Source organism: Scyliorhinus torazame, unplaced genomic scaffold (genome assembly GCF_047496885.1).
Source record: "Scyliorhinus torazame isolate Kashiwa2021f unplaced genomic scaffold, sScyTor2.1 scaffold_1021, whole genome shotgun sequence".
Classification (NCBI taxonomy): domain Eukaryota; kingdom Metazoa; phylum Chordata; class Chondrichthyes; order Carcharhiniformes; family Scyliorhinidae; genus Scyliorhinus; species Scyliorhinus torazame.
Genome location: NW_027308748.1, coordinates 32,424 through 46,167, shown reverse-complemented (window position 1 = coordinate 46,167; position 13,744 = coordinate 32,424). Strand labels below are relative to the sequence as shown.

The following is a 13,744-nucleotide window of genomic DNA, read 5'->3' as shown; positions in this document are numbered from 1 at the left end:
TGTGAAGCTTCATTCAATCTTCATTCACACAAAGGCAGTGCTCTAATTGGCTGGAGGACCAAAGTCCTTTCGGGCCTCCCAGTTTCTCAAGAGCCAATACCTGAGCAGGAAGGTCAGAGGGTGGGCTCTCCTCTGCACTGCGCAGTTCCCTATCTCCCTTGGACATGCGCAGTCCCGGGCTGGGTGGAGATGGAGATCACTGGGTGAGTTCTCGCTCTGGCCGGAAGCGTCAGCCGGTTGCCTGGAAACCTTGTCTGCAGATGTGAAGGGGGAGGGGGAACAAAAGGAGGGGTCGGGGCTCTCGCGTGCGCCCGCCGGGCCTGCGCACTGGAACCCGGAGACGTCACCGCGGAACAGTGTGATTCAGGCGTCTTTGGGACGTCACAATGACTCAGAGGGGCGTTCCCAGCACACTGGAAGCAACACCCCTGGTCACAGAAACAAAATACTCCGGATTGGACAACAGCTCAGCGTCGGGAGGTCAAATACCCGCCCACCTCACGTGGGCCGAGATCCGCCCCCGCATTGTCTCCATGAGGGAGATTGGCCAATAGGAACCTGTGGAGGACTGGACAGGCGCTGATCCTTCAGCCAATCAGAGTCTGGGGCCTGTGTCACTGGCTGCACGGAGCTTCCTTCACTGTCTGCCCAGCAAACCTGCTGTTCCTCCAGCTTCACACAGACTGAAACTTCCTCTCACCTCTGTAAGTAAAACACTTCCTTTTCTCCCCATTAAATTTATGTGCTTATTCTGCCCTTCTATTGGTGACTTGTTTAAATCCCCAGGCCCAGATGAGATGTTTCCCAGGCTGCTGTGGGAAGCAAGACAGGAGATTGCAGACACTCTGACAATTTTCAAATTTTTCTGGCCACAGGAGCGGTGCCAGAGGACTGGAGGACCGATAATGTGGTTCCATTGTTCAAGAAATGAAGTAGGGAAAATCCAGGAAATTACAGACCAGTGAGTTTAACTTGAGTGGTCAGGAAATGATTGGAAAATATTCTGAGGGACAGAATTAATCTCTGTTGCGAAGGCAAGTACTAATTAAGGATAGTCAGCATGTCTGCGTGGGTTTCACCCCCACAACCCAAAGATGTGCTGGTTAGGTGGATTGGCCACGCTAAATTGCCTCTTAATCGGAAAAAAAATAATTGGGTACTCTAAATTTATTTTTAAAAAGGCTAGTTAGCATGGCTTTGTCAAAGGAAGATTATGTCTTATAAAGACCTACCCAAACAAAGACTGTAACAGGTTTCAGAGCAGCAATAGCAGTGCCTCTGGTTCTGCACCAGAACAAGGAGATGGAGCTGAGGTTGTGGACAGCGTTCTGCACAATGTCCTCTGCCAATTTGGAGACTTGGAGCCAGACCTCTACATGCTGCTTGACAGTGAAGAGGAGACTGTCTGACAAGCCAGACAATCCACCCAGCATCTCAATATACACCCTCATCGGTGCCTATTAAAATCCTCATCTGATCCACCCGAAGCAGCACCCATCTCTGACCACACCCTCCAGTGAACTGGCAAGCAAACTATATTTCACCCTGTCCTGGATCCAGTCCAGTGTTTCACCACAGCTGATCCCAACTCTATAGTGGCTGCTAAGTTTGTGCAGTGTTGTATCTGAGCTGGTAGCAGTGAGGGTCAGATCAAATGGCTACCTGTCTTCATGAAGTGCTGAGCTGTTGCTCTCTCTTTTCATCTTTGACCTGCTGTGGCTGAACAGGTAGGATTTTCACGATGGGCCGAAGAGCATCTTTCTCTGCTGCAAAACTCTCTGACTCTAAGCCTTTGAGTCTCTGAAAGCAGGAAATCAGAAAGGGAAAGTTGGTTTGAAGGAAGAGGGTGGGGAATTGGAAAGGAAGAGATCTAAGGTATACACTGTGTGGAATTTGCTCGTTCTCCCCCTGTCTGCATGGGTTTCCTCCGGACGCTCCAGTTTCCTCCCACAGTCCAGAAGATGTGCAGGATAGGTGGATTGGCCATGAACACTTGTCCCTTAGTGTCCAAAAGGTAAGGTGGGTTTAAAGGGATAGAGAGGAGGAGTGGACCTGGGTAGCATGCTCCATCAGAGGGTCAGTGCAGAAGGATTCTGTGGATTCTATTTCATTTGCATTTTCCGTGGAGGTGACTAAGCGTGTCGTTGAGGGTAGTGCAGTTAATAATCTTTATTGTCACAAGTAGGCTTACATTAACACTGCAATGAAGTTACTGTGAAAATCCCCTAGTCGCCACATTCTGGCGCCTGTTCAGGTGCACTCAGGAGAATTCAGAATGTCGAATTCACCTAACAAGCACGTCTTTCGGGACTTGTGGGAGGAACCCAGAGCACCCGGAAGAACCCCACACAGACACGGGGAGTACGTGCAGACTCCACACAGACTGACCCAAGCCGGGTATCAAACCTGGAACCATGGCACTGTGGAGCAAAGTGCTACCAACTGTACTTCCGTGCCGTCCACATGTAGCCCAGAAAAACTTCAGTAAGGTTTGTGACAAGGTCTCACATGGGGGACTGGTCAAGATGGGCTCCAGGCAAATTGATACCAAAATTGGCTTCCTGGCAGCAGGCAGAGGGAGATGGTCAAAGATTGTCTTTGTGACTGGAAGCCTGTGTCCAATGGTGTTCCACTGCGATCGGTGTTGGGTTCCATGTTGTTCGGAGCATACATCAATGATCTGGATGTGAATGTTGGAGATATGATAAGATCGCAGATGACACAAAAATTGGGGGTGTGGGAAATGGTGAGGAACGCCTCAGATTTCAGGATGATATGGACGGGCTGGTTAGATGGCAGAACAGTGACAAATTGAAATTAATCCTGAAAAGTGCAACAGGTCAAATTTGAGTAATCTCTCCTAACTCAGCAACTGGAGCTGTGTATATAGTTCATGTTAAATAAAATCAGTTTTGTTTGTCTACAACTCGGTGTTATACTCTTCATTGTCCCGTATTAAATACCCATATCCCTGCACTCTCCTGCCACTCAACCAATTTCCTAACCGTGTCAATAATTTGCCCTCAACTCCGAGGGCTTCCACCTTAGCCAACAGTCTCTTGTGTGGGACATTATCAAATGCCTTCTGGGAGTCCGTATAAATGACATCCATAGACAGTCCCCTGTCCTCTACCTTAGTCACCTCCTCAAAAGATTCAGTAAAATAAGTCAGGCTGGCTGTCCCTGATCGAACAATGTTTTTCAAAGTGTTCAGTTACCCGATCCCTGATTATACATTCCAGCAGTTTCCCCACCATAGATGTTCATAACAATCTTTATTAGTGTCACAAGTAGGCTTAACACTGAGGGACTGAATTTAGACTGTCCGATTCACCTAACAGCTCGGCTTTTGGGGACTTGTGGGAGCACCAGGATAAAACCTACGCAGACACAGGGAGAACGTGCAGACTCCACACAGACAGTGACCTAAGCCGGGAATCGCACCTGGGTCCCTGGGGCTGTGTAGCAACAGTGCTAACCATTGTGCTACCATGTCATGTTTGGCTAACTGGTCTGTAATTCCCTGTTTTTCCCCTTTCACCCTTCTTAAAAAGTGAATCCCTTCCCACACTAAGAGCAGGTGAATGGCCTATCCCCAGTGTGAACTCGCTGGTGTATCCGCACTTCAAAAAGTGAAATTTTCCAATCCAGAGGGACAACTCCTGAATCTAGGGAACTCTGGACAATTATCGTTGGGGCATCTACAATGTGCTCCCCGACTTCCTTCAACAGCCTCGGATGGAAACCGTCAAGTCCTGGGGATTTGTCACTCTTCAGTTCCATTAGTCTCCTAGTTAGTGATGGTATCGGTATCATTATGTTAATTGTATCAAGTCCCTGTCCTCTATCGACTATTAATTTTTTCGGGACTTATGGCAAGTTATCCTCATTTTCAACTGTAAATACTGAGGCAGAGTAATTGTTCAGCGTGTCTGCCATTCCCCCATTATCACTGACAATATCTCCATTTACAGCTTTTACTGGGCCTACATTGCTCTTCACACCCGCTTTCCCTTTATATAACAAAACATTTCTTCTCATTGATATTGATGAACCTTGCAGGTTTCCTTTCATAATCCCTTTTAGTTGCGCTTACAAGCTGCTTTGTGACCCTTTGCTGGTCCTTGTACCTATCCCATTCGTCCGGATCTGTCCTGTGTCTTGTATTTTTGTGCGCTATTTCTTTTAGCTTTAAGCTGTCCCTAACCTCTTCATTTGTCCGTGGCTGTTTTTTTTCTGTGAAATGGAGCCTTTTCCTCTCAGGGGTATATACTTGCTCTGTATCTCGTTAAATGTTTCTTTAAATATTCTCCACTTATCTTCAGTTGTTTGACCCAGTAACCGATCTCCCCAGTTTACCGAGGACAGTCCCTGTCTCATCCCGTTAACGTCAGCCTTACCCAAGTCTAAAATTCTACTGTCTGTAATGTGCTTTTCACTTTCAAACACTACACTGAATTCAATCATGTTGTGATCACTATTTGATCAATGTTCGTGCACAGTTAGGCTGCTAATTAAATTGGGCTCATTACTCATAACTAAATATAATATTGCCTGTCCCCTTGTTACATCTGGAACATATTGCTGCAGGAAACTATCCCAGACACATTCCAGAAATTCACTCCCTTTCTGACAGTTGCTTGTCTGCCTCTCCCAATCTGTGTGTCAGTTATAATCCCCCATTAATACTACTCTGCCTTTGCTACACACTCGCCTAATTTCTGCCTTTATACAATCTAGCACCTGAGAGCTAACCAGACGGTCGATACACAACACCCATTACAGTTTGAGATTTTTTTGTTCCTCAGTTCCACCCATGTGGGGCGGGATTCTCCGTCCCAGCAGCCGGCCAATGGGGTTTCCCATTGAGGGCACCCCCATGCCGTTGGGAAGTCCGTTGGCGTGAGCGCGCTGCCAGCGAAGCGGAAGATCCCGCCGACAGAGAATCCATGGTCTCCGCTGGATCCTTCCCCTCATTATATCCTCCACAGCAGACGCCATCTCCCTGGCGCCACACTCACCTGGAGCATCTCGACAACAAGGACTCCGACATCAGACTCCTATTCATTGACTACAGCTTCAAATTCCGAGGTCTGCACATCACCAACAATCTGTCCTGGTCTACCCACGTCAACATTACGACCAAGAAAGCACAACAGCGCCTATACTTTTTCAGGAAACTAAGGAAATTTGGCATGTCCACATTGACCCTTACCAACTTTTATAGATGCACCATAGAAAGTATCCTACCTGGCAGCATCACAGACTGGCATGGCCACTGCTCGGTCCAAGACCGTAAGAAACTACAGAGAGTCGTGAACACGCCCAGTCCATCACACAAACCCGCCTCCCATCCATTGACTCTGTCAGCACCTCCCGCTGCTTTGGGATAGAGGGCAGCATATTCAAAGACCCCTCCCACCCGGCTTGTTCACACTTCCAACTTCTTCCATCGGGCAGGAGATACAAAAGTCTGAGAAAACGTCCAAAGACGTGCAGATTAGGTGGATTGGGCATGATAAATTGCCCTTAGTGACCAAAAAGATTAGGAGGTGTTATTGCGTTATGGGGATAGGGTGGAAGTGAGGGCTTAAGTGGGTCGGTGCAGACTCGATGGGCTGAATGGCCTCCTTCTGCACTGTATGTTCTATGTTCTAACAGATTCGAAAACATCTTCTCCGCTGTTACCAGACTCCTAATCGACCCTCTTGTGGACTGACCTGATCTCTTCACACATCTCCACTGAGTAGTGCTACACTCCTGTATGCTTCACCCGATGCCTGTGACTATGTATTTTCATTGTGTATTGATGTTTGTCCTGTGTATTCTCATGTATGGAATGATCTGTCTGAACTGTACGCAGAACAATACTTTTCACTGTATCTCGATACACGTGACAATAAACAAATCCAATCCTCACCATTGAGGTGATAGTATTTCTAATCAGCAAGGCTACTCCACCCCCTCTGTCATATTCTCTGTCCCTCCTGTAAACTTTATAACCGGTATATTTGTCCAGTCCAGACCGTCCTACTACTTGTTTTTGGAACTGTATTGAGTTCCCCTGAGGCCTTCCTCTCCCCCTCCATTAGTTTAAAGTCCTTCTGACCGCCCTATTTATCCTTTCCACGAGGACACTGGTCCCAGATCGGTTCAGGTGGAGACCGTCCCAACGGCACAGATCCCTCCTGTCCCAATACTGATGCCAGTACCCCATGAAATGGAACCCCTCTTTCCTGCACCACTCCTTTAGCCATGTGTTTACTTCCCTAATTTTCTCATCTCTATGCCAATTTGCACGTGGCTCAGGGAATAATCCAGAGATTATAATCCTTGGGACCTGTTCTTTAATTCTGTTCCTAGTTCCTAATATTCCCAAACAGGCCCTCTTTCCGAGTCTTGCCGATATTGTTTGTCCCAATGTGGACCACAACAACTGGATCCTCCCCCTCCCTCTCCAATATCCTTTCAAGCCGGTTAGAGATGCCCCTCACCCTGGCACCGGGCAGGCAACATACCATGTGGGACTCTCGGTCCTGTTTACAAAGGATGTTATCAGTTCCTATAATTATAGAATCCCCGACAACTACCACTTCCTCCCCCCGCTTGAATGGCCTCCTGTACCAGGGTGCAGTGGTCAGCTAGCTCATCCTTCCTACAGTCACTGCTCCGATACCCTGCCCCTCCGAGTCTACTCCCTGGAGATGAGTTATTGGGGAATGAGAGGAAGGAATGTTCCATAGAAACTAGAATTCTCTGTTCTGAATTTCTATCCTGTACTGAGTGTTGACTTTTGTAAACTCCTTTTACAGATATTACAAGAGAGGAATTACAGACAGAAATCTCAATTGTCACGTCTCGGTCTTACAGAGTCACTCGATACCTTGGGATCTGAGTATCATCGGCCCTTGAATCTAGAAGGAGAAATGTTTGCCCAATCTGTCAGCATCAGAACATTTTAAATATCAATGTGACTGGAAAAGCACCGAGACACACACACCCGAGTGAGAGTGTTCCAGAGCACTGACTGTGGAAAGAGCTTTAACCAGTTACACAGCCTGAAAAAACATCAAACCATTCACAGCGGGGAGAGACCATACACGTGTTCTGTGTGTGGATGAAGCTTCAACTGATTTTCCAACCTGAAGAGACTCGAGGAGACCCAAAACATGGAGAAACCGTGGAAATGTGGGGACTGTGGGATGGGATACAGATCTCCATCAGAGCTGGAAACTCATCGACGCAGTCACACTGGGGAGAGACCGTTCACCTGCTCTCAGTGTGTGAAGGGATTCTCTGAGTTATCCAGCCTGAAGAGACACCAGCGAGTTCACTCTGGGGAGAAGCCCTTCACCTGCTCTCAGTGCAGGAAGGGATTCACTGAGTTATCCAGCCTGAAGATACACCAGCGAGTTCACACTGCGGAGAAGCCGTTCACCTGCTCTCAGTGTGAGAAAGGATTCACAACTTCATCGAGCCTGCTGACGCACCAGCGAATTCACATTGGGGAGAGGCCGTTCACCTGCTCTCAGTGTGAGAAGGGATTCACTACTTTATTGAGCCTGCAGAGACACCAGCAAGTTCACACTGAGGAGAGGCCGTTCACCTGCTCTCAGTGTGGGAAGGGATTCACTACTTCATCGAGCCTGAAGAGACACCAGCGAATTCACACTGAGGAGAGACCGTTCGCCTTCTCTCAGTGTGAGAATAGATTCACTACTTTAAAGAGCCTGGGGATACATCAACGAGTTCACACCAGGGAGAGGCCGTTTACCTGCACTGTGTGTGATAAGGGATTCACTCAGTTATCCAACCTGAAGACACACCAGCGAGTTCACACTGGGGAGAGGCCGTTCACTTGCTCTCAGTGTGAGAAGGGATTCACTCGGTTATCCAACCTACAGAGACACCAGCGAGTTCACACTGGGCAGAAGGCGTTAACCTGCTCTTAGTGAGAGAAGGGATTCAGATATCCATATACCCTGCAGGAACACTAGCAGGAACACCTGGAAGAAGCCATTCACCTGCTCTGAGCAGGGGAGACATTCAATGATCCGTCCCAACTACGGAGACACTAGCGAGTTAATTCTGGGGAGAGACCATTCATCTGCTCCCAATGTGGGGAGGGGCTTTGTGATTCATCACACCTGTTGTGACTCCAACAAGTTCACAACTTACAGATGTTGGCTCCGTTGTTATTGTTTCTGCTCTCACTGACATCCAGGACTGCATTTTGTTCATTCTGACATCTGGTGAATGGTGATGATTGGAGGGTTTCTTTCTGCTGGACTGGCCGGTCTAACACCTCTGCCTCCGGTGGGCTGACCATTTTTGAGGCTCGTTGCGATTACCTGGTTCCAAGTTTGACGAGGAGCACAGAATGAAAAGGTGTTTGCACGTTGGAAGATATTTGGTCCCCAAAGCAGCCATGTTGCCATGAAGATGGGCTATGGTGGTTACATGGTTCTTTTGACGAATTTATCTGGGTGTTTCTCACAGAAGGAGACTGTCATGGTCTGAGGGGCAAGTTGTCTGTGGTAGATTGGGAAATTACAATAAACATATCACTGAAAGTGGCAACGCAGGTGGATAAGGAGCTAAGAAGCTGCTTCTCTCTTAGTGAGAGAAGGGATTCAGATATCCAGACACCCTGCGGGAACACTAGCGAGTTCACACCTGGAAGAAGCCACTCACCTGCTCTGAGCAGGGGAGACATTCAATGATCCGTCCCAACTACGGAGACACTAGCGAGTTAATTCTGGGGAGAGACCATTCATCTGCTCTCAATGTGGGGAGGGACATGCTTGTCTTCATTGGTCAGGGCATTGAGTATAAAAATTGGCAATTCATGCTGCAGCTGTACAGAACCTTAGTTCGGCCACACGTGGAATATTGCCGACAATTCTGGTCACCACATTACCAAAAGGATGTGGAGGCTTTGGAGAGGGTACAGAGGAGGTTTACCAGAATGTTGACTGGCCTGGAGGATATTAGCTGTCAGGAGAGGTTGGATAAACTCGGATTGTTTTCACTAGAGCGACGGAGGTTGAGGGACGACCTGATAAAAGTTCACAAAATTATGAGTGGCATGGACAGAGTGGATAGTCAGAAGCTTTTTTGCCAGGTTGGAAAAGTCAATTCCCAGGTGACATAGATTTAAGGTGCGAGGGGAAAAGTTTAGAGGAGATGTGCGAGGGAAGTTTTTTTACACAGAGGGTGGTGAGTGCCAGGAACTCGCTGCCGGAGGAGGTGGTGGAAGCAGGTACGATAGTGACGTTTAAGAGGCATCTTGACGCATACATGAATAGGATGGGAATAGATGGATACAGACCCTGGAAGCACAGAAGGTTTTAGTTTAGACAGACATCATGATCCGAGCAGGCTTGGTGGGCTGAAGGGCCTGTTCCTGTGTTGTTCTTTGTATGACGATGGACAATAGACAGGCAACCACTTGCATTTTATTTACATAAAATATAGATTCCTTTCAGAAGCAAAAATTAAACAGCAAAAGTGAAGCTATCGTGGCTAACAAGAAAAGTTAAAGATTCCATTAGATCAATGGAGGACACAATATAGTAGTGAGCCTGAGGATTGGGAACTTGTTTTAAGAATTCAGCAAAGGAGGAACAAGAAACTGATAAAGAGAAAATAGAATATGAGAGCAAACTGGGGAGAACACGAAAAGCTCCTGTAGGAATCTGAAAAGAAAAGATTAGCAAAGACCAATGTGGGTCCATTCCAGGCAGAGACAGGAGAGTTTATAATGGGGAATAAGGAAATGGCAGAGAAACTAAACAATGTGTGTCTGTCTACATGGAGGAAGATACAGAAATTGTCCTAAAAACACGAGCGAACCAAGGCACTAGTGAGTGCGAGGAACTGAAAGAGATTAGTATTAGTGAAAAAGTAGTACTGGAGAAATTAACGTGGTTGAAAGTTAATAAATCCCCAAAAGCTGCTGCTCTACATCCCAGAGTGTTGAAAGAGGTGGCTGTAGAGATAGTGGATATATTGGTGGTCATCTTTTAAAATTCTATGGATTCTGGAAGGTGGTAAATGTAACCCCAATATTTAAGGAGGGAGAGAAAACGGGAAACCACAGACCCATTAGCCTGACATCAGTAGGAGGGAAAATGCTGCAATCTATTATAAAGGATGTGCTAACATACAAATTAGCAGCAGGAGTAGGCCACTCGGCCCCTCGAGCCTGCTCCTCCATTCAATAAGTTCCCGGCTGATCTGATTGAAACCTCAACTCCACAGAGGCCCCTTAGAAAATAAATGTTGGGAGATGGTAATATTCTTTATTATAATAATAATCTTATTATTATTGCCACAAGTAGGCTTACAATAACACTGCAATGAAGTTACTGTGAAAATCCCCTTGTTGCCACATACTGGCACCTGTTCGGGTACACTGAGGGAGAATTCAAAATGTCCAATTCACCTAACAGCACATCTTTCGGGACTTGTGGGAGGAAACCGGAGCACCCGGAGGAAACCCACGCAGACACAGCGAGAATGTGCAGATTACTCACAGACAATGACCCAAGTCGTGAATCAAACGTCGGTTCCTGGTGATGTGAGCAACGGTGCTAACCATTGTGCTACTGTGCTGCTTGTAGTTTCTACACACTGCTGCCACTGGGTATTAATGGTGGAGATGGTGAATGGGGTGCTGATCATGTGCCTACTTTATCTTGTATAAAACAAACTCTCCGATTTGAATAAGACTGTCTGATAATTAAGCACTTCAAAGAATTGATTAAAACCTCAAATTTAAATAATCCAGTCCATTTGAAAAAAAGATCTGCTCTTCAAAGATATATTGGTACAAAGTACATAAGATCTTTGTCGTTGCATTGAATACCTTGACTCCTCACACGGACACCTGGCTGACAAGAGGCACCGATTGGACAACAGCTGGAAACAATGAGCTGAAATGTTTTTCTGGGAGTGAAACTGTTTCACTTTCACCCGGAATCGACTATGTGAGAGTTAAAGGCAATACCAGGCTAAATTACATTGAATATACAACATCGAAACAGCCCAACCAATCCATGCCAGTGTTTAGACTTCACTTGAGCCTCCTCTCATGCGTTCCCATCTGACTCTATCAGTGCAGCCGTCTGTTCATTTCTCCCTCATGTTCATCCAGCTTCCCCATAAATATATCAATGTTATTCACCTCCACCAATCCCTGTGGTAGCGAGTTCCACATTCCCACCACTCTCTGGGGAAGAAGTTTCTCCTGAATTCCTGATGAGATTATCTCACATTGATAGCCTCTAGTTTTTCTCTTACCCTTACAAGTGAAAACATTCTCCATGTGTATCAAAATCTTTCATAATTTACAGCCCTCCATTAGCCCCAAAGCTTTGTATTGTGAAGAGAGCAGTGACCCGGCCTATTCATTGTCTCCTGATAGGTTTAACCTCTCACAATAAAAATCTGAAGACAAAAATGCTTTGTTCGCACTTGAGCTCAGCGCAGTGAGAGCAGGGATGGAGTTACAAGGGAGCCTGAGAAAAGCAGATGCACTGAGAATGGGTGGGCTGGTCTGATCTGTGTGAATAAGCTGGTTAATCAGACTGTTCATGATCGGGGACTTGGTGTTCAGGGTAGTGGAGGAGGCCAAGCGTCAGTCTTCAATAACACAGTAATTTGATCCTGGTGAGCAAGCGGGTGACTTTTGAGGCGATGAGTATTGTGGCGGATAAAGGGGGATGGTGAGTGGTAGGCTGCAGGGGGCCCGGGTGTTGCTGGTGAATGGAAATGCCCCGAATTGGGACGATGCAGGGTTCATGAAGCGCATGCTGAGCCGGATCCCGATAATCTGATAATGGTGGGGGGGACTTCAATACGGTACTAGACCCAGCACTGGATCAATCTAGGTCGAGGTCGGGCAAGAGGCCAGCTGCAGCCAAGGTTCTGAGGAGGTTGATGGATCAGATGGGGGGAGTGGACCCGTGGAGGTTTGCCAGGTCAGCGGCTAGAGAGTCCTCCTTCTTTTCTCATGTGCACAAGGCCTATTCACGGATAGACTTCCTCATGGTGAGTAGGGCATTGATCCCAAGAGTAGAGGGGACGGAGTACTCGGCAATAGCGATTCCGGACCACGCCCCGCACTGGGTGGAGCTGGAGTTGGGGGAGGCGCCCGCTGTGGTGCATGTGATTGCTGGCAGATGAGGAGGTCTGTGGGCGGGTCCGGGGGTGCATTCAAAGGTACATCGAGGCCAATGATAATGGGGAGGTATCGGTGAATGTGGTCTGGGAGGCGCTGAAGGCGGTGATCAGGGGAGAGCTAATCTCAATCAGGACTCGCAGGGAGAAGAGGGAGAGAATGGAGAGGGGGAGATTGGTGAGGGAGAAACGGAGGATGGATAGGAGATACGCGGAATCGCCTGAAGAGGGGCTGCTGAAGGAGCGCCGGAGCCTCCAAACGGAGTTTGATTTGCTGACTACGGGGAAAGCTGAGGCCCAGTGGAGGATGGTGCAGTGGCAGCGTACGAGTATGGGGAGAAGGCGAGTCGGATGCTGGCGCATCAGCTACATAGCAAGGAGGCGGTGAGGGAGATTGGAGGAATCAGGGACAGAGGGGGGAACACGGTGAGGAGTCCGGCCAAAATAAATGAGGTCTTTAGGGATTTCTACGGGAACCTGTACAAGTCAGAACCTCCGGGGGGGGGGGGGGGGGGGGGGCGGGGATGCAACGGTTCCTGGACCAATTGAGGTTCCCGAGGGTGGAGGAGGGACAGGTCGAAGGTTTGGGGGACCCGGTCGGGATGGAGGAGCTGGTTAAGGGGTTGGGGAGTATGCAGGCTGCCAAGGCCCTGGGGCCGGATGGGCTACCGGTCGAGTTCTATGGGAAGTTTGTGGTACTGTTGGGTCTGTTGCTGGTGAGAACCTTCAATGAGGCGAAGGAAGAAGGGATTCTTCCCCCGACAATGTCTCGGGCACTGATCTCACTTATCCTCAAGCGGGACAAGGACCCGCTGCAGTGTGGCTCGTATAGGCCAATTTCGCTCCTCAATGTGGACTCTAAGTTGCTGCCGAAGGTCCTGGCCACCAGGCTTGAGGATTGTGTCCCGTGAGTGATACACAAGGACCAGACGGGGTTTGTGAAGGGCAGGCAATTAAATGCAAATGTGCGGAGGCTCCTGATTGTGATCATGATGCCCTCGGAGGAGGGGAGGGGGCGGAAGTGGTGGCGGCAATGGATGTGGAGAAGGCCTTTGATCGGGTGGAGTGGGAGTACCTGTGGGAAGTGCTGGGTAGGTTTGGGTTCGGGGAGGGGTTCATAAGGTGGGTCAAATTGTTGTACCGGGCCCCGGTAGAGAGCGTATCGACAAATCAGCTGTGGTCAGAGTACTTCAGACTGTACTGTGGGACGAGACAGGGCCCCCTGCCCCCCCTGCTGTTTGTCCTGGCGATTGAGCCGCTTGCCATGGTGCTGAGGTAGTCTAGAAACTGGAGGGGGTTGGTCCGGGGAGGGGAGGAGCATCGGATCTCATTATATGCAGACGACTGCTTTTGTATATCGCAGATCCAGTGGAGGGGATTGCAGAGGTCATGCAGACCCTTAAGGAGTTTGGTGACTTCTCAGGATACAAGCTCAACATTGGGAAGAACGAGCTCTTTGTGGTGCATGCGAGGGGTCAGGAGAAGAGGTTGGAGGAGCTGCCGCTCAAGAGTGTGGAGAGGAGTTTCCAGTATTTGGGTATCCAGGTGGCCAAGAGTTGGG

General features: G+C 48.3%; 1 protein-coding gene across 1 annotated transcript; it reads left to right on the top strand.

Annotated features, from left to right (window-relative positions):
- Positions 1-305: 305 nt before the first annotated feature.
- LOC140406922 (uncharacterized) lies at positions 306-12,670 on the top strand. Its single transcript, XM_072494777.1, has 2 exons — positions 306-704; positions 6,813-12,670. The coding sequence occupies exon 2, from the start codon at positions 7,170-7,172 to the stop codon at positions 7,950-7,952; it is 783 nt and encodes a 260-aa protein (XP_072350878.1). The 5' UTR covers positions 306-704; positions 6,813-7,169; the 3' UTR covers positions 7,953-12,670.
- Positions 12,671-13,744: the final 1,074 nt, after the last annotated feature.

Bases quoted from the DNA above. Each gene is read 5' to 3' on its own strand.
- LOC140406922 (XM_072494777.1), top strand. From the start codon at position 7,170: ATGGAGAAACCGTGGAAATGTGGGGACTGTGGGATGGGATACAGATCT.